Below are 22,223 nucleotides of genomic sequence, written 5' to 3' on the forward strand. Positions count from 1 at the left end.
AAATGTGGTGTAGTGCATGGTCATAGCATGGCATGCTATGTAAATGGGTATTTGCAGATATCGATGTTTTGTCTGTGAAAATTAACTCTATAAAATATAACCGAGAAAAACAATCACATTAATTTGAGAGGAAATGGAATTCTGGAAGCATTTTATGGCTTCTACTAATAACACTGGGGAAGGGAAGTACAAACACAGATTGTATTTTCTTTTGATGATAATTTTCTGAAAAGCTTTTGTCTCACCTATTTTACTCGAATGAAGAATTTAAATACAATCTAAACATGGAAACTGTAAAATGGCTAATAGTTTTTTTTAATTAGACTCTACAACTACAGAATATTCAGCTATAATAATGGAGTTTTTTAGCTAACGTAAATGGAGTCTTCCAGTAAGAATTTTGCTGCTAACATTTTGCATCAATGTAGCAACTATGAATGCTTATATTAAAAATGCAAGTGGAGTCATACACTATCTATCTGAGTTGTTTATACAGTCAGTACAATCATATTGTAATTGTATAATATACACAAAACTACACATATACTGAAAATGCATTTTAGTAATTTTACTTCTATATAGGCAGCGATAAACTTACTGCCAGTAATTACTTTTAAAAATAAAAGAATATACTCTTTTAAAAGGAAAAATTCATAAGGCTTCTGTTTAATCCACTATGCCACTTCAGCTTAAGACCCTAAGTCAAAAGTAAACTTCTTCAGCTACCTCAAATTTTTGGGATTATTAACCTGAGAGTTGAATTTCAGTTACATTCCCTTTGGAGAAAATGCAGCCTTAAGATAAAAAGAGGAAGGCTAAAGCCCAGCTTCAATTCCTTAAATCTGTCTAACAGACTCAATGCACAGAGAGCTTATGCATTATTCCTGTTCATAGAAGTGCATTTCCCTGCCAATGATCTAAAAAACTAAGAACCGTAATTTGCTTTTAAGCTTACAGTCTATTTTAAACTGCCTTGTTCATGCTGCTACATTATAGAAAATACACCCTGTGACAAGGTTTTGTTCTTGTCACAAGATCTTCATTTCCTTTGAATCCTCTAGGATTTTATGAGGAAATTATTGCTAGTTTTAGTTTAATTAGCCACTTACATTACTTTGACATTAATTTTTTTTCTATTATCTTTCAAAAGATCAACATATAATTCAGGTGGGGAGAGACATCAGAACATTTCTGTTCTAAGCATCTACATGATCAGACCAGGTTGCTCTGGGCTTTACTCAGTCAGTGTAGAAAACCTCCAAGGATGGCGACTACCTATCTTCTCTGGATAAGCTAGTCCACTGCTTGTCTATCCACGCAGTGAAAAAGTTTCTACAAACAAGCATTGGAGCAGGCTGTTTAGAGAGATTATGCAATTTCCCACCCTTGGAAGTTCTCAATATATGCTTGTTGCCTTTAGGCTTCCTGCCAGGTTCCTCTGCGAAAAACCCAGATGAAGCTTCTTGGTAATCTCCTCACAAGTCCTGGAAAGCAGCTACTAGAAATTACTATCTTTGCCAAATGTGAGTAGTAAACCATAAAGTACAAAAAATGTCCCTATTTGATAGCTGAATTTAGATGTCATACCTTATTTGTGGGATCCTGACTTTTGTAATTTAAAATTAATTGCTAACAATATCAAATATAGATGGAACAGCAGTTAGATGGAATAGCAGTTGTTACTTTATTAGCATAATAAAGTACTTTAACATAAGAAAGTGACGTGTTATGACAGTTTCAATTGATACAGGCTCAAGTAACATTTGAAATAGCTGTTGAGCTATTTCTCAATATTTACTGTTCAGCAACAAAAAGTTACTGAAAGACAGGTAGTTTACTCAGATTCATTTTACTGACACAGTAATATTACACAACTGTTTCCTTTCTTTAGACTTTCTTATGTCAGTATGTCTAATTCTTTTCTTGGCAAAGTCCTGAACAGTTGTGATAACTAATGGTTGTTTCAGCTACAATCCCTTTAGAGTCTTTAAAGGAGGGTCCTGATCTAGTAATCTCCCTAGAGATCCAGATCTTCTAAACAAAAAAAAAAAGGCAAAAGGTTTTGCAGAGGAAATTTGCCTGCTGTCCACCACTACGGAAACAACTTTTTATGTGAATTCAACTAGACAAAAATGTTTGGAATCTTACCTACATTAGTTTTATATAGGATAAAGCATATCTTTTGATCAACCTAGCACTGTCTAGAACTGGTTTCGGCATTGTTTTCTGTTTGCTCCTTTGCTATTATCTGAATAATGAGTCAAGGAAAAATGCTAGTACTAAACCATCAGGAAATCTCTAATTAGTTACTTTACATTATTTCCTCTTATTCAGGGTTATTCTAGTTATTCTAGTTATTCTCATTTGGCTATGCCAACATGGATTAGATTTAATAGCTGAAAAGATGTAATATGAGTACTCATTCAAAACAGTCACAAAGTTTCTATCTGTTGATTTACAGTACGCTTTCACTAAAGTATTTTGCACCAACTTCAGTTTAGTCAACAGTTACAGAAATTGTATGTAAGAGGACTAGAGGCAGTAGACCACAAAACTGTATGTAGCTGGAAGATGGGTGACTATGAGTTTCAACAATAAAAAAATCTCAGACTTAATTCTTATCACTTCACTCTGGGAATTTTGCACAAAATTTCTCTTCTAATTCTTAGAAGAGCAAGATTCACATGCTCACAGAAAAAGTAAACTGTCAAAGACATTATTTACAAGACAGTGTAGATATTGTGGCTCAAAATACAGGAAAGAAAAACTCTCCCATTACAAAAAAAAAGTAAGAGTACTTAAACTAAAATATTTCAGTTCTTCTTCGCTGTTTAATACTCTTTTTTCCCTAATGTTATATTTTTTACTAGAGATGGCAACTAAATATTAAAATATCAGACATCATGCTCCAGCACAACTTCCTTAAATAAAGTACAGAGGTAACATTGATTCCTTGTTTATAGCTAGCATTTTTATCATACTTTCCAGATTGACTGCAACTCCATGGAAGTGTTGGGTTTTTTTCCAGTTGCTAACCAGTTGTGTCACCTAGACCTTTAGTTACTGCACTCAGAAAAAAAACCAATCTATTACTTTTCCTTTTGACATAAATTCTGTTCTCAAACAGATGAGGTTTTAACGAATTGTTTCAGTGAATTCATTTCATCATGCAATAAAGTTTGACTTGCGACAAATTTGACTTACTCCCACTTCTCTATATTACTTTGTCATCTTCAATTTTTTACAATGGAATCAAAATGATTAATAAAACTTTTGTATAACATTTGGATGAAAGTAGATCACTGCAGGATATGCCACCACTTATTGATTAACAATTCTCAATTGATAACTTTTGAAATCTATCATCAGCTTAATTAATCAATGGGATAAAACCTATTAATATGGACAAAATCAACCTCCTGTGCACTCATTCCCCTCACCTGCATTTTGATGCAGGCATGACAAGGACTAGACTTAATTTTTAAAAGAATCCACACTCTGGAATTCTCAATCAGGAATTAGATGCCAGGGTCTTACTTGAATTAAAAATGATCATTATAAGCAATAACAAAAAAAAAGGTCTTTTAAGAAAACTCCCTCAAATATAAAATAAAAAACAGTAGTGGTTTTATATTGTGTATAGTGTTAAAACCTTGTATATCATACAATGTTTTACATGTCCCATAATTATAACAAAAATGGCTAATATAATAAAGATTATATTACTCAAAAATATTGTCACAAATCTTTTTTGGGACAATATTTTGAAAGAAAAATGTTAGCAGTATTTTTATGCAGTAGATCCTGATTTAGTTCTGTTCTGCTTAGGGTATATATAAGCTTGCTCATTTGAAAAACTTATTATATTTATTTAAATTCAATAAAGTTTATCCAAGCTCTAGCAATTATTTAAATATTGAAGATACAAGGGTAAACTTATTAACAATCAGCTTTAATGAAAATAAAATGCAAATCCTGAGGATGAAATCTGTGGTGGTTAAAATGTTTCTGATATTTATAAGATGAAATCTATTAAGCACTTTAAAATGTCACTGCTGTTATAATTTATCCCTTGGTTTATGTGACGTTTTGCTTCATTCTAGGAGACAAAGGTGAACAGAGGGGTGCAAATAGATAATGAATAAGAACACACAGCATAACAAGAAAAAACATTGGTCAGCATGACAGGCAGATGTAGACAAATTCTTTCCTAACCACTGCCCAATTAGAAAGTGGATGGATAGTTGAGTAACATTATCCATGTTACTAGAATCTCATGAAGCTCAGCAAGGTCAAATGCATGGTCCAGCACTTGGATCGGGGCAATCCCAAGCACAGATACAGGCTGGGTGGATAATAGATCAAAAATAACCCTGATGAGAAGGAGTTGGGGTTATTGGTGGACCAAGATCTCAGCATGACCCAGCAAGGTGCACTTCAAGCCAACACATAAAGCCAACTGCATCCTGGGCTGCATTAAAAGAAGACTGAGCAAGGTGATCCTCCCCCTCTAATCTGGTTTTGTGAGACCCCAAGGGGAGTACTGTGTCCAGCTCTGCTGCCCCTAGCATAAAAAAAATATCTATTGGAAAGAGTCCAGAGGAGAGACATTGAGTTGATCACAGTGCTGAAGCACCTCTTCTGTGGAGACAGGTTGAGAGAGCTGGGGCCATTCAGCCTAAAGAAGGGAAGGCCTTGGGGACACCTTAAAACAGTCTTCCAATACCTAAAGAGGGCTTACAAGAAGACTGGAGAGGTACTTTTTACAAGGGTATGTAGTGACCTATCACTACATACAAGGAGGAACGTCCTTAAGCCGAAAGATGGTAGGTTTAGATTAGATATTAGGAAGAAATTCTTTACTAATAAGAGACAATGGAATAGGCTGCCCAGAGAAGCTGGGGACTCCTCATCCCTGGAGGTGTTCAAGGCCAAGTTGGATGGGGCTCTGAATAACCTGATCTAGTGGAAGGTTTCCTGTCAATGGTAGTTTTGTTGGAACTATATGGTCTTCCAAGTCCCTTCCAATGAAAATCATTCACAATTAAGTAATCTTAATCAGTTAAGATTAAGTTAAGAATCAGTTGATCTTTACTGAGTTACTATATTAGTGATCCTTGATGTCTGCTTAGCATTTGATGATACTCATCATCAGATTGACAGCTCCAGGTCTGAACTGGTACAAGAGAAACAGGGACATGCTGGAATAAGTATAGCAAAGTGTTATGGAGATGATTAAGAAGTTTGAGTACCTGCCAGTTGAGGACAAACTTGAATGAACTGTGACTGGTTAGCTTGAAGAAGAGAAGGTTCAGGGAGATCTGATGAGGGGATACAAATAACTGAAGGAGAAGTAAAGAAGATGGAGCCAGAAACTTCTCGGTAGTACCTAGTGAAAGAAGAGCTAACAGGCACAAACTGAAATGCATGAAATTCCATTTAAAGATAAAAAAAAACAAACGCTTTTTATTTTAGGAATCGTCAAACACTGGAGCAGGTTGCCCAATGAGGTTGTAGAGTCTCCATCCCTAAGGACACTCAGCAGTTGACAGAACATGGCCCTGAGCAACCTGCTCTAGCTGACCATGTTTCGATCAGGGATTTGGATGAGGTGATATCTAGGGTCAGTTTCAACCTCAGTGATTCTTTGATTCTGCAGTTCAAATAATTTCTCTTTCCAGTTCTCTAAACTCATCCCTGTAACAAAACTGCAGTTTTATTTCTATTCTGGATGTACACAAAATCTGCAACTAGTGAAACTAGTTTACATATAGTCTCCTGGTTTCCCAGCAATATACAATATTCCCCTGTTAAGGTACAAGCAGTAGATAAAAAAGATAAAATCCTTCTTACACTTACAAAGACAACCAGAAATTGCTGAAATATCTGAGCTCCTACTGCTCTTTCAGCAAAAGTCTATCGTCCTTATGCACCTCTCTAATAGTAACTGGATTACTCCAGAGAAGAGCAATGACACCGTACTTCTGTGGTGGCTTTTCCTAACTGTACCGTCTTTTTGTTATTATTACACTGTACGAATAATATAAGTGTAGATCCTGCACTGGTCTTGCTGTTGCATTTTGAAATTATGAAATCTACAGTATTTCAATAGGTCTTTTGAGAGCCAGAAGGGTTACTTTCAAACTAGCTTGAAAATCATAAGCCATGAAAGTGAGAGGGCTGAATGGTGCATGTGGTATCTTTTCTATCCAGAAAAAAAAATTTTAAATACTAATAAAGAAAATCAACTACCATGAATTTCAAGAATGACTTTTGATACATTTTTGACAAGACACTTATTCTAGAATAAGTGTAGCAATCTTTACAAATTAATCCACATATTAAAAAAAAATCTAGCAAAACACAAATGGCTTTATAGTAACAATACTATAAATTAATGTTTTACTTCCAATAACAGATTATTGAATACACTTCTAAAGCAGAGCAAGAAGTAAAAAATCTTCCTTCGGGTTTAATATTTTTCTTTGAACTTGACCATATAATCTTAAAAGAAAACTTTTAACCATCCATTTTTCATTACGCGGGGTTTTTATATAAAATATGGCCTCAGTATGTCATTTATTTATCCAGTATCCAGAGTTAAAAATCTATAACAGGTATCTGTACTGTTTCACAGTTTCTACTAGCACTTTATGAGTACCGTGTCCCACAGATTCACATAAAAACATACAAACATTCTTTACAAGCCCTTAAAGTTGGTATGCATATTTATGTGTGTGTGTATATATATAGATATTTTTCACACTAACATATGTTATCAGGAAGAGAAGTTAGTCATCTTTGGAAGTTACCACACATCACTGCTAATCGTGCCCTCAGAGGTCAGGAAATAGCAGAAAAAAAATGACTGTGCAGATCAATTTCAAAGTATTGCGACAAAGTAACATGATTTTCTTCCTAACACACAGAGAATCATTTTCATTTCATGTATTTTGGACTTAACTAAGGCTGCACTTGCTGTCTCTTTTTTCAACTCTGACTATTTGACTTTTGTATAATTTCCTTAAACAACAGAATTATCTTAGATCTCTAAGAATACCAGATCATACTTAATACCTTTCAGTTTCCCAAACATTGTCGTATTTTGGGCATCATTCCCAGAGACACATCTCCTGTCAGCACATCCTGAAACTGTTTTACCAAAATGGTGCCTCAATGAAAATTGACCTACTCAAGGTTTCCACGGTCCCTTCTCCCTACCTTCCGTGAAAAGTTCACTTTGAGATATGTTGAAATTCTTTGGAGATGAGTAAAAGACAAATTACAGCATAGAGCTTTTGAACTTAACTTTGGTTTGGGTCTTCGCAGTGATCAAGTACTGCACACTGAAGTAAAGTTATTGTAGAAACATATAGAATGAAGAGATTCATGATAAGCTCAAAAAATAACTTGCTGAACATTTTACATTAAAAAAAAAATTGTAAATTCCCTCCTTGGAGGAAAAGCACATATTTGAAGAGTTGTTTCATCAATTTTCTCCAGGTAACTTAATTTCTACTAAATGTGACCAACCCCAGTGATCAAATTTTTCTAAACCAGGACAGACAGAATAAAAATGTAGACACATGATTTTGCCTAATAAGAGGGGTAAGTCCCAATGGAAATGAACCCTGCTATTAGAGAATTCTAATTTTCCCATGTATTTCACATCAACAGACATATCATAGAAACAATAATCCCCCTGTTATTTTCTACCATTTTTCACTATCATTATAGTAACAAAAGCGAAAGATCAGATAAATGTATGAGGATATGAAAAATGTAATATTTGTAAGAATACAGCCCTAGTCCTGGATCCAATCAGTTCCTAATCATTGCTGTAAGCATAGATGATGCTTGAGCTAAAGAGTTATTGTTTGGATTCTCATTTAAAAAACTTCATGCCACTGCCTTGATGGCAATGCGGTGAAAATTAATTCCAATTAATTCCAATCATTCACTGCACAGTTTTTCTCTCTAACTGAAACCTAATAATTTTATATAACCAAGTGCTTTCACCAGGCATGTCCATAATACCTTAACTGTAAAAAAAACATTATTTAGGAGAAAAACATTACTTAGTTAAACAAACAAGAAAGTAATATTCACTTACTCTTAGTGTCAAGAAATTTCAACTGAACTACTCTCTGAGTACAGATCTCCAGAAAAAAACCCCACACATCTCAGAGCACTTAAAAGACCTTGTTGTCAAAGTCTCCGACCACTTCCAGTGTCAAATAACTAAGAATGTACTTGAAATTTTTCATCTAGTTTCTTTGGGAAACATAGGACATGATCAGCTCAAAAGATCACAAATTAACATTTATAAGCCTTTGTTGTTCTCTGTTTCTTAAATATTGCTAGGCCTTGCTTTACTAAATGCATACTGGAAGTTCCTTGATTTTTGGAAAACAAGTTGCTCACTTTCAACTCCTGTTTTATTGAAAAACTACATCTTCATTCAAAACTACATGCAATAGGGAATCCTCATACGCACATATATGTTCCTAGCTGAATTAAGGCACATGCTTTGCACACTTGGTCTAAACTTCTGTCTTAGGCAGAACTACTTTGGCATATTAGATTACTGAGGGGGATTTTTATCATTTCCCTGGCATTTTTCATGGGTTTATGCATTTCTATCTGAAGATTATATTTGGCATAACATTGCTGAGTTAGGATCTGTTTGCACATTCTTCCATGAAACATCATACACATCCTTTAATAGAGAGTGACAAAGTAACCATGAAAACTATAATCTTCTGAGTATAGATATTAATGTTTGCCTGTTAGTTTGAAATAGCAGTAAAACTCTAGCTACTAATGACATTCTATGGTAATGTAGAAGACCATCTCTCTATATTTCACTTTAAGGAAAACAAACAAACAAAAAGGAACAGAAGATGTATAGTATGGCATATCTGAGTGAATTACATTGATAAATTCAGACATGAAAGATATTTGAAGTGAGGTTCTGTGAACATATACAGTTTGCTTTAAGTGAAAAACAGAATATCAAGCAACAAAAGAGACATGCATAGCTGCTTGTCAGGGACACACTGCTGCTTATGCAGCTTGGGATAAATTACATTGGAAAAAAAAGGTCAGAGCACATGAAATTGTGGTTTAATGCATTAACAATTAAACTGAAAAGCACAAAAAACTCAAGTGATATTTTCTGGCATATTACATATTATCATAATAAATTATCCTCTAGCCCCCATGACAGATTTCACACAGAAATAAAATGCTACTTTAATGAGGAAAAGGAAACATGCAAACAATTACTGGTAGATTATATGAATACTTAAGACAATAAACAAATACATGAAAGGTATGTTACAGGCACTTAACAGTTAAAAAATCATGGGTGCTATATCACAACACAGAATAACTGTAAGGAGTTAGAATACTATTTTGAAATATTAAATAATGCAAATTAGTATCTTTGTTTATAGAGATGGTTTTGCTGGGAAACTGCCAGCATAGCTTAACAAATTTAACTAATAATGATTACTGGAAACTCAGAGAAAGGAGATTCAGCATAGAACAGAGATACTTAGTCTTCAAGGTAAATAAACGAATATCAAGAAATAAAAGTGATCTCAGAACAGATGGCCTTCAAATGCCTAAACAGAGAAATCAGGAGAGAGATAAAATATAAATAAAAAATAAAAAAGCTGAAAATACAAACAGATAAGGATAAGAAAACCGAAATAGAACAGCAGTATTTTATTTTATCTTCTATACAGAGAATACAGAAAAAAGTGAATTGTGTTTCGTTGGGTTTTTTTAAAAAGAGGGCAAATAAAAATAAAAGAAAATGCCAAGATACTAGAAAAACATTAAAAACAAGGTCAGCAGAAATTCATAGTCATTCATCTTACCACCTATCTATATTCACCAGAGTTGCTGGTTCAAGCAACTGTAGCTGAACTGCAGACTTGCCAAAACACTATGTTGTTTATGGAATATTACCCTCAAAACATCATCTTCCCTAAGTGTCAGAGTTCAAATTTATTACAGGTACAATACATCTAGCATAAGGGAAATTTTCATCAAATGACACCTTAGATTCAGTTGTGGATGCTAGCTTAGACCTAAGGTTTGAAAAAAATTTAACTAAGTCTCACATATTTTGTCAGAAATGTTGTTTAAGTTTTGTACTTACAAGGAGCTTAGACACCTACTTAATTATTATATATTAAATAATAATTTAATTTCCACTTTTGTAATGTAAAAGTGCTCAATGTATCCAATGCAAACTCATAGAAGAAAAGGAGAAATTATTATATAGTGTGAAAGCTTTATAGCTGAACAAGGCATTTTGTAATGAAATCTATGAGAAAAGAAGACTTAGAAACTCTAAAATCAAGATAGATTTATGTATTCTGAAGGTGAAAACCATTTGAAGATAAGTAAAATGTTACACCTTCTGCTGAGCTGAGTATTTATATTGATATCCATTCAAACTAAAACACAAGTGGTTTGTGAGTACTCAGAGTTTAGTGTATGTTATTATATCTTTTATACTGAGCTGTATTACTTCAGTGTATTAAAGATGTAACATTAAAATACTGCCCTGTAATATAATTTATTTGGTGATGTTTTACTTAAAATGTCACAGTTTTCAAAACAATTTTCCTTTAGCCTTGCTTCTAGACCTTTAAGCCCTTCCTCTGAAGGAGTCCTAAACATTTTCCACGTTCATTTCAAAAACGTAGATGTGAAATGTTAAAAACTAATATCAGTGGATGCCAAAGAGATCTACTCAGACTCTCAGGCAATGGAAAAGTATTGGAACCTGGGTCTAATGATGAAATCAAGGTTCTAGGAACAGCAACTGTCCAGAAGCCAGTACAAAATAACTCCACCTGCACAGGTTTAGAACAGTGAAGATTAATATACACTGCCAACCACCTGTCCAGGAAAAACATACAAAGGTCTTGCACAGGATAAGCATGCACTTGTTATACACACACTGATAACTGATTAGGCTACCATATCTCTTAAGATGTGTGATATATAAACTCTACCTGTCTCAGTATCAGGGTCCCCAAACATGAGGCTGGGTCACTGCGCGTGCATTGCCTAAGAAAAAATCCGTTCTAATTCTACACTTTGTGTCCTTCTTATCAGTCAGTAGCAGATTCCCAAGGCCCAAGTGTGGGTTTGAGTCCCACCAGAAACAGAGGTGTACTAGTGGGTTTGAGTCCCACCACAACTCCTGGTGTATTAGTGGGCTTGAATCCCATTAGAAGGGAAGTGAGTCCAACTGGAATTCCCTTGATATAAGCTATAAACCTGTTACATTATCTACACTTACATGATAACTACATGCTGTAAACCAACACCCTCAGGGCCTTTCCTGACAAGCATCTTTCCAGCCCCTGTCCTCCAGCTTTGTAGCATTGCATTAGATTGTTATGACACAGGTGCAGGTCCCAGCACTTAGCCTTACTGAACCTCCTATGATTGGCCTTGGCCCATCAATCCAGACTGTCCAGATCCCTCTGCAGAGCCTTCCTACACTCCTGTTTAACTTTGTGTCATCTGCAAACTGACTGAGGGTGCACTTGATCCCCTCATCCAGATCATTGATAAAGATGTTAAAGAGGACTGACCACAGCTGAGACCTGGGAAAAGCCATCCAATGCATGAGCAGCCAGTTTCTCCAGGAGAATCCTGTGGGAAATGTCACCAAAGACTTGACTAAAGTCTAGGTAGATAACGTCCACAGCTTTTCCCTCATCCATTAAACAGGGCACCTGGTCACAGAAGGAGCAGGACCTGCCTTTCACAAACCCATGCTACCTGAGCCTCATGCCCACTGTTGTCATGCACATGCCCTGTGATGGCACTCAGGCTGGACTCAGGTCCATGACCTGACAGAGAAATAACCATTTCTAGATTTAAACTGATAATTTTGTAACTGTTAATGTGATTGGAATAAATATTTTAAAAGATCAATATAGGAGAATGTTTTAAAATTATGGCCTTGCATGTACTAAGCAAGATCTTGGAACATTAACTAGTTCACTATGTTTCTACCAGTACCAGTTTAATTTATCAGCAGTGGACTCAAATATTATCGTATACAAAGACATTCTTTGGAAAATCTTTTTCTTCTTTTTTTTGAATGTCCGCTGGTCTCATATTCACAACCTCTTTTTTTTTATGTTTTCTCAGTTGATGCATCTGTTTAACCTATATCTATAATAATTTTAAAGAAATATGAAATGAATGACACTTCACGATCATAAATATTGGCCACAAAGGAAGAGAAATAAACCACTCCGCCAAAGTCCTGGATTTTCCAAATTCAAATAAGTAAGGCAAAACATTTCTGAAGGCACTACTGATATTCTGCATCTGCTAAGTAGTCCGGCAAAATTTGAACCTGATGATGACAACTAGCACAGCAGCCTGTAGAAAAAATCAAGGGAGACTGGAAAACAACTAAGCCATTCTGAGAAATACAGAAAAGAGAAGGTGATGCAGCATTCTATTTGATAAAAAGAAAAAAAATTGTTTTTAAATAAAGTGTTACAATTCAGTGATTCTCTTCGGAGGAATGTTTTGACAATGGACTAATAATAATAATGTTCAATAAGTAGTACCACATGAGTAAGTCAGTACATTAATTTAGGACCATCATTTGATCAAAAAAATCTGTAGGATTTGTGTTATACATGGCTTTGAAAACGTTGACATGAGAGCAGTTTTTCCACTAATACAATGAGGAAGCTATGAAGCAGATATGGTGCTTTAAAGAGCACTGACAGACCATAGTTTTTATTGTTGAGCACATATAATGTTGGTGAATAAGGACACAGTGCTCGGTCTTTCTTTCTCCTAAAGAGTCTCAACTCCCTGCTACCATAAAACATTCTGAGATTTTAACTAATAAAAGAGGCACAGCCGAACTGTCCTGCATTGTATTGGGAATCTCAACTGACAGAACTTTTGCATGAACTTTACAAGGAGAAGAGGGAAGAGGTGCTCCTTAGCCTTTCCTTATGAGTCTCTGTATGGTAAAACTTCCTGTAAGTATGAAGGAAAGTTGTAGAGTCTAAACAGTGTGATGATGTAACATTTGAAATGGAGAGAAATGTATGGAAGAAAGTTAAGTTCCCTTACTCATATCTTTCACTAGCTCAAAAAGGAAGCCACCAAAAGTCTATATATTCACTTATTAGAAGATTTTTTTCAGTTCTACACAATAATACAAAGAGCTAGACTATAGCTGTCCGAGAACATAAGGATCTTAATTTAGAATAAAATTTAAAAAAACCCAGAACAAAACAAAAAAAACAGGTTATTGGAGGAAGAAGTCTCCAGATGCATTTAAACTGATTATACAAACATCTGAAGCTATTCTGTTATTACTAATACTGTTTTTAAAAAGGTAAGATTTTGGTATATAAGCATTTATTAGTAAGATATTGATTTTAAAAAAATTCAAAAGACAGTGGTCAAAAACAATGCTATATCTAAAGTTAAATTAAGTAACATTCTTCAATTGTACAACTGTGTAAAATTCCTCCAAGCTGAAAATCCTACTCTTCTGAGATAGAAAGTTCCAATTTAATCCTCACATGTAATAAAAGAGCAATCATAATCTAAAAAATTGGACCTTTTCTGTGATTATTTATGAATCATAAAAGGTCTCCAAGCCTTGAAGTCTATTTGTAGTGCATAAGCTTTGTGCTGTAGAAGAATCATCCAAAGTGCCAAAAAAAGGTTATTTTTAATACTGTATATATAATAACAAATCATTTTCCAGTTATGTCTCTTTCAAAGTATAAAACAGTAATTTCATTCCTGCTTTAGAACCCAACTATAAGAATGTTTTTAAGTAATTTTGGCTGTGTAAAGTGGAATGTTGAACAGAAAAAAAGCAAAATTATATATTTTCATTTATAATTTAGTTCAAAATAAATTCAATAAATCTCTCCTTTCAGAAAGTTCTTGAACCAAAGACAGAAAGTCAGCATAAAGAATACTTTTTTATGAAGAATGCATCCATAAAATATGGAAATACCTGGAACTTAGCTCCCCCTCCCTCAAATATATAACACTCATATCTTGAATTAACCTGAGAAGTGGATAAAATACTGAATGTAAAATTGTGACAAAGAAATCAGACAGCTTAACTGGAGAAACTAAATTTAAAATTTATTCATAGAGAAATCTCATCTATATTTGCTGTCCTAGTGAATATTTCTCTTGCATTTGCAGCTCTAGAGACTTCTGTCTTTTCCTACAAGAATTCATTATCAATCAGTCATCAAAGGGAAGGAACCAATGAACTAATTTTTCACTTTCAGTAGTTATCATTTATTCAAAAGGAAACTACACATTGTTTGGAGACCAATATCAGAATGAGTATGTGAACTCTGAGTAAAACAGTCAAAGAAAGAGGAAATGTGAATAAACTATGCGAAAGGAGATTGAAAACAAAGCCTGATGTAAACACTTCAGCCTCTGTTCACACTGTAAAATTTCAAGCCTGAGACTGACATAATATGCTGAGCTCAGCTCAGATAGCATCATCTTTTTTTCACTTAAACTTTTGAGCTCAAGCACTTATGAAAAGTGACTAAGCATGGATTTAAACAGCTTATTTAAATTTTAGACTTTATTTAGTACTTTTCATCTTTATATAAATTGTACATCTTCCTTTCTATATAAATAATGTATCAAAATTATGCACTTTATTCTTGGATTATAAATGTGAACTCATTACCCTTGCAAATACATACTATGCTACAGCATAGTAACCTTTCTTTCTGAACTTAACTGATGGAGAGATAAATTATAAAAAACAAAAAGAGAGTAATTTCTTAAAACATTTTTCAATAGATGTATGGCCACTTTAAGAACTATCTTTATTCTGTAGTCTATTTCTTTTAATTAGAAGCTCAAATTAAAAAATACAGAATCATTTTACCTCTCAAAAATATGGTAATTGAGTTTATTAAATCACTTTATAGAAAAGAGAGCCTTTTTGACACTAAAAATATTCTCTAAGGGAAAAGAAAGATTGAAAAGCTAAGCTACTGGGCAATGTGAAGTATGAACCATATGAAAGCATCAAATGTGGTAACGGTCTGTCCGGATTTTTTTCACTAAATTCTTGCATCAGTTCTGAGGTCTGAAGTGTTGCTTGCTAGTAAAATGTACCAATGACATGCATTCAAATAAAGGGCATTGATGCATAAATAAATTGCATGTATTCAAATATATAACAAAATAAGAATAGATTAAAAAAAAAAAAAAAAAGGAAAATTTTAACGATTGAGAAATTGAGAGAGACTCATAAAATTTATGGTCCAGGTTATGAAGTTGTACTACATCTTCCATGATGTACCAATACAGTTTCTAAACTCTTGATTCCAAAATAAGAAACATTTCAAAAGGCAAAATAAATTTTAATCTACATTTAGTTATATATTATCTATGGAAATAGAGAACACCTGTTTCATTCTGTGTTATCAAGAGGAAAGGATAGGAAAAGTACAGTTCCACACACTTTACTGTTGCAACTTCTTCAAATGCATTTTATTTCAAGATTATCTTAGTGAAAAGCTTAGGAGGCCATACCAGTTCTTTTAAAGAATGTTTTAAGGTTGAATAATAAAAGGCATATAAAAATGTGGTTTATTTTTGCTTCTGAGTATATACTTCCACAAAATCCACCTCAATCATGGAAAATTAGTTCCAGATGATGGTATTACCTAGCAACCATCAAGTCTAATAGTTAAACAGGCCTATGCATTTATTCATGTATAAAAATGTGCGTGTATAGAGAGGCACAGAGAGTGTAGCTAAATATGTTTGTTTTCTATGTATGCATACTAGGTATAACACATACACACATTAAAGATAATATAACTGTAATACTCCTACGCATTCTTCTTAAAAGTGTGAAGCCAGGCATAATCAACATCTGTTGCAACACCAATACCAGATTATCATTTACTAAAAAAGCATGAAGAACAACCCTCCTAGTAAATGTGAATATTTTGATTAGCACATGTTCTGCCCATCTGCTAAAATCTTAAAGCAAATTGAAACAAGATTAGGGAATATTTTTTTTCAAGCTATTCATGTAGTTTCTGCCATCATTAAGAGGTTCCACTTGAATTAACTATAAAATAGTCTTCTCTTTTTCCTATTTTAAATAACAGTGATGCGCAGAATATGTTTCATCTCAGTCTTTGACCACATGTCTATAGAGAAAATGCTATCAAGTAATTTACCCAAATAAATGCAGAAAGGGATAATACATAATTTTTAAATTGATTAAAATATTTCTAAGGGACTAAATTCAACTGGCACAACCAAAGAAGAAAGCATGCTTTAAAAGACCTGAAGTAATACCTCCCTTATTCATTTACAGGTAATTGTAATGGTATCTGTCTTGACACTGCTTTGCTCCTTCAGTATATGTGGATATTGTTGTTTTATTGCTTGTATTTTATTGTTAAAATTTCAAGAAAGATTAATATCAAATAATGTCTGTGTTTACAGAATCACAGAATCAACCGGATTGGAAAAGACCTCTGAGATCATCAAGTCCAACCCATGACTCAACACCACCCTGTCAACTAGACCATTGCACTAAGTGCCACATCCAGTCTCTTCTTAAATATCTCCAGGAATGGTAACTCTACCACCTCCCTGGGCATCCCATTCCAATGTCTGATTACTCTCTCTGTAAAGAATTTTCTTTCTAATGTCTAACCTAAACCTCCCCTGGTAGAGCTTAAGACCGTGCCCTCTTGTCCTGCTGCTGGTTGCCTGGGAGAAGAGACTGACCCCCACCTCGCTACAACCTCCCCTCAGGTAGCTGTATAGAGCGATCCTCCTCTCCTCCAAGCTAAACAGCCCCAGCTCCCTTGACCACTCCTCACAGGACTTGTGCTTCAGCACCTTCACCAGCTTCGTTGCCTTTCTTTGGACACTCTCTAGCACCTCAGTGTCCTTCCTGAACTGAGGGGCCCAGAACTGGACACAGGACTCAAGGTCCAGCCTAAATAGTGCCGAGTACAGGGGCAGAATCACTTCCCTGGTCCCGCAGGCCACATTATTCCTGATCCAGGTCAGGATACCATTGGCCTTCTTGGCCACCTGAGCACACTGCTGGCTCATGGTCAGCTTCCTGTTGATTAGAACCCCCAGGTCTCTTTCTGCCTGGTCACTCTCCAGCCTCTCTGTCCCCTGCCTGTAGCGCTGCATGGGGTTGTTGTGACCAAAGTGCAGGACCCTGTACTTGGTCTTGTTAAACATCATACCATTGGATTCAGCCCATTTATCCAGCCTGTCCAGGTGCCTCTGCAGAACCCTCCTACCCTCCAGCAGATTGACACTCCCCTCCAACTTGGCGTCATCTGCAAATTTGCTGACGATGGATTCAATCCCCTTGTTCAGATCATTAATAAAGATATTAAACAGAACTGGGCCCAACACTGATCCCTGGGGGACACTACATACACAGAAATTTCTCTGAGACAAAATCTCAGATCCACTATCAGAAGAAGAGACCTGACCTCTATTAATTATTGAAGACATATATTTCATTATAGAACCTCTGTATCATTCTCAGAAATAAATTCTGAGTACTTTATTCCATATTTTGTCTTAGGCATATGTCACAGAAAAGCTAAACCAGTTTGGCCAAAACACACACTTCTATACAGAAAACAGAGATGTTTCATTTAACAAACAAATTCCACACTGAAGAAATAATGGATATGAACTTACTTGCACTATTTCTTTAAACATCTGCATTTTGAAGACAGTAGTATTCAAATGGCATTTTCATAAAAGTTTTACAATTTGTACAGACAGATTTGAAATCTAAATGGATACTGGAAAGCTTCTAAAAGTTAACTTACATGATCAATTAGTTCACGAACCATTCCATTCCACTGTCCGCTGGCATCTTCTTGGGCTCCATATTTTCCATCCTCCACCAGTCTAATCTCATAGGAAAATCCAAGGATAGTAGACAGCTCCCTGAGGAGGTCAATGCAATAACCTTCAAATCGATCATTTCCATACAAGGGTTTGTCAGACTTCTTGAACATAACATATGGCTCTTCCTGTAAGTATTAAAAAAGCAGAAGGGATAATGAGTGCCCTCACACCTTTCTTCTTGTTTTAGCCTTAAGTGGTACACAGTCATGTGCACAGATGCGTATACAGTTATGATACCACTCCCTGTACAAAGAACTAATAAGAAAAGTACAATCCTTTAGATTTGATTATGTCTGTATAAAGTCTTCATATATCTTCAAAGTGAATTTAGTCAGAAGATTCTCTTTCCCATATTTATTTGAAAAAATTACACTCTAAACACTGTAGACATATCTTCAAGGAGTTCATATAAGAACTAAATTTAAATGTGCTCCTTAAGAAATTGCATCATACATTAATGTCAAATGTACTGTTTGAATGGACAATGTAGACTGTTAAAATGCAGAACCAATGTAGTTTGGCAAATGAAAAAAAAATTAAAACTCCAAATATCAGTCAAATATTTTAAGTATTAGATTTTATACTTTATACAAGTATTTTAACTGTTTTTTCATTGTTTTGTTAAGTAAAATATCAAAAGCCCACAGGGGGAGGAAAAATTTAATGAAAGCACCTATTGCACTACTGTCTCAAGTTATAAGTTGTCATTTACAAGACTGCAGCAAAACCCAAAAAATTAACTCAAAAAGTAAATTTTATGATACACATTCCATGAAAACTGAATTTAATTTCTTCAAATATTTCTCTTCTTATGTTTAAATTGAAGTACAATATGACTTTTTTTGCATTAAGTGGGCAAACAGAAAGCAAACAAATTAAAATGAATGACAGAACAATCATAATTATGGGAAGAAAATTAACATTTAGCAAAACATAAGATTTCTACATCTGTTTCTCAGTGTAGGATAACCTTTCTCAAATACAAAGGTGAAGGGAAAAATACAAAATCAAATGGTAGTTTTCTGTTACAATATGACATGAATATTCAAGTTGTATTTGATATGTTAAATATACAACTCGGCCTTTTGTCACCTTTGGGATAGACTTTTTTCATTTTTTACAATGAAAAAAAATAAGAACCAAGTAAGGTAAGACAAATGGTAGTAGATCCAAGCACCCTATCAAATACAAGCCTCAGTTAATAACCAGAGAAAACTCTCCAGGGCAACTTAGGAAAACTCTTAGTCCTAAATCTCCACATCAGCACTCAGTGGCATTAAAGGCATCTCATTGCATGGGCATCTGGCATCTTTAATAATGATTTGTTAACATTTCTGATATAAACCTCTGTCTTGAGGTTTCCCATGACTTGAACATTAACTCTACATAAAACTGAAACTTGAGTATAGAAGATTTTGCCCAAAAAATGCAAAGGAGAATGCAGGGAGAAATCTTGTTCTTGAAAGAAGTGTATTCAGAAGATATTTGCTCCCCTGTTGCCTCTTACACTTTTTTTTTTTAAATAAAATAAAACACTGAATCCAGACTCTGCTGAGTCTGATTTTTATATATTTCTATTGATAAGATTACAGCCATATTTATAAAAAGTACATCACTGATCTTCATACAATTAACAAGGAACATAAAATTAATTGTCTAAAGAAACTACTAGGATGATTTGACAGAAATTTTTCAAACAACAGAGAAGCAAAAAACTCCAGAGTAGCTCTTCTAGGTGTAGTACTGACAAGAACAAAGACCTAACAGAAAACATTAAAGTTGAAAACCATTTAAATGACAAGGATCATTGAATAATTCTTCAGAAGCAGAGATGGTGTCAGAGCAAAAACAATGTATGAAAATAGTTGTTAATAAACTCAGACAATTGATATGAAATATCTCAAAGAAAGCAACTGTAAGGAAAGCAGTTTCCACAGGTGAAATGAGAATTCCTTAAAAAAGCATGCTACTGGCCAAGCAGAAGGTATGCTAAGACAAAACACATTTTCTTCACATTAACTAGTCTGTTTTGGATTTGTGCTCAAAACAGTTTTAAAACACAGAGATATTTTCATTACTGCTGAGGAGTGCTTACACAGTTTCAAGGCCTGTTTTGTAGGCATGATGAAATTCCAATGTAGCTTGGAATGCTCATATACACAGACTGTAGACCTTTGTTCTTGGAGTCACTCAGATATTTACAGTCTACACATCCCTCGATCTATGGAATCTTGACAAGATTCTTGAAAACATTTTTGCTTCTACCTTCCATTACAAGCAAATCTGAATTATATGGGGCAGAATTTAAATATATGAGATATCAGGGAGGAAATGTAATTGTTAATTCATGCTTTTCAGCCTCTTTTACTTAATAAGCACAGTGGAATCTTCTTCACTGAGCATTCCAGCTCATTGATACATTCTTGCATATTTTTCTATAAAATCATTTCAGTAATCTTCAGACATTTTATCTTTTATGCTGATGCTTTTTTATACTTTGTTAAAGAAAATCTTGCAACCGTTTCTGGAATTCTTAGCTCTAACTCCATGCTCTTTTATTATTCTTTACTCTGACCAGTTTGGATAAGGGCTACAATAGTATCTGTGCTGCTATTTAATAATTATAATGTTCTGTTATGCATAAAAAGTTTTTGTTAAGAAGTCTGATCAATAAGTTAATAATACTCTCTTAATATTTTTCCAATCCTACATTAAGTCATTTCCTATTGGCAACTGATGCTTTTCTGTATAGTCTTGTACTGTCCAAAACTTTTTTTTCTCTTCAGACCTTTTATTTGCAAAGCAGTTTCTTACTTCAGCTGCATCCCAAGAATGTGTACTAAGTGCCCATCCCATTAAAGTAAAACAGATATGTCGATGCTTATTTCAAGCAAAAACTCTTGACTCAATAAATCCCAAAATGTGTAAGCATTAAACTGTTGCAACACTTCAGACTGTACTAACCTATTTTTCAGCTGAATTACATCATATTTTCATGATACATGAAAAATATCAAAGACATTATTAGGTCTTACCATAATAGAAAGCAAAACATTCTTTTCTTATGAGGTGTCTTAAATTTTCAAAATACTGTGGGGAAAAACAAACAAAAAATCGAAGCCTAAGAGAGCCAAAAAATACAGAAAGTATTTTCCTAGACTGGTGGCCCTTGGTATTCATAAGTACAAATCCTGAAGTGGAGTTATAAACTGATGCTTGCCACTATGTAAAAGTATATTTTTATTACTAACATTTTAGTAATAAAAGGGAATTGAAGCACTAGAGAATTAAGAGAAAGTGTTTGGCAGGATGACGTAAACTTGGAATCCGAAGAAAGTAATTCCCAGTCATTATTCAGAGATATAAATCAATGGCCATCCAACATTCTGGTTGCATCCAGTCAGGAGAAAAATAGATGTATTGACCTTTTTTTATCAAGTGAAACTTTAACTTGTGCTGATTCCACTCTACACATTCATATACTACGACTCCCTTCAAACCTCATAGCTTTTTCTGATAAGCATTGCATATGTTTGAAATAAAAAAAAGTACTATGGCTAAGCTTCTCTATGAGTACCTTTCAAGTCTGACGTACACAGACATTATGCTGGATCTCAGGATAAGAGGGATTTTCAACTTATGAGCAACATAATTCATAAAGCAGGCAAATTTACCTTTTTTGGTGGAAAAATTCCTGAAACACATTAGTTTGCTTTAAATGTCTGCTACATCTTCAAGAAATCAGTCAGTTTACAGTGTGCACTGGTGACTGAAGACAGAGAAGTGGAATACAGGCAGGAGTGAAAACTAGTTCAGCAAGAAGAGCAGGCAGGGTCTAGATGTTGAAATGGGTATGAGAAGTCTGGGAGTGGCATTTAGGTACTGACTAATCATGACAAAAAAAGATATAAAAAGGCAATAAGAAAAATACCAAAATTAGAAAGTAAGGAATTGTATATTCCTTTAGTTTCCAAAAAAACCCAAAACTATCATGTGTGATTGACTAAAAATAGAAAAATATCACGTTTACAGTTTTTTGCAAGCTAAAAACAGATTTATCTATTTTGTGACAGTACACAAAATTCAAATAGATTTATGAGAGAGAAATAATTGTTCAGGGCTATAACAACAACAGGAATCAAATATTATTGAATTATTAATATGTCAAAATTTAGGTATTTCTTGAATCATCCCAAAATGATGCAATGGTAATTATGAGGAAATGTCTGTATCAGGTA

At 34.3% G+C, this 22,223-nt stretch overlaps 1 protein-coding gene across 8 annotated transcripts in view; it reads right to left on the reverse strand.

Moving 5' to 3' along the window:
* GRIK2 (glutamate ionotropic receptor kainate type subunit 2) overlaps nucleotides 1-22,223 on the reverse strand; it is a 366,123-nt gene that overhangs the window by 135,141 nt on the left and 208,759 nt on the right. For all 8 annotated transcript variants that reach the window (XM_027731507.2, XM_027731497.2, XM_027731487.2 and 5 more), the window contains one exon: nucleotides 17,904-18,110. In XM_027731507.2, the coding sequence (XP_027587308.1) occupies nucleotides 17,904-18,110 (207 nt within the window). The remainder of the gene's footprint in view (nucleotides 1-17,903; nucleotides 18,111-22,223) is intronic.

Source organism: Pipra filicauda, unplaced genomic scaffold (assembly GCF_003945595.2).
Source record: "Pipra filicauda isolate LSUMZ 115617 unplaced genomic scaffold, ASM394559v2 scaffold128_size5466820_pilon, whole genome shotgun sequence".
NCBI classification, from domain to species: Eukaryota; Metazoa; Chordata; class Aves; order Passeriformes; family Pipridae; genus Pipra; species Pipra filicauda.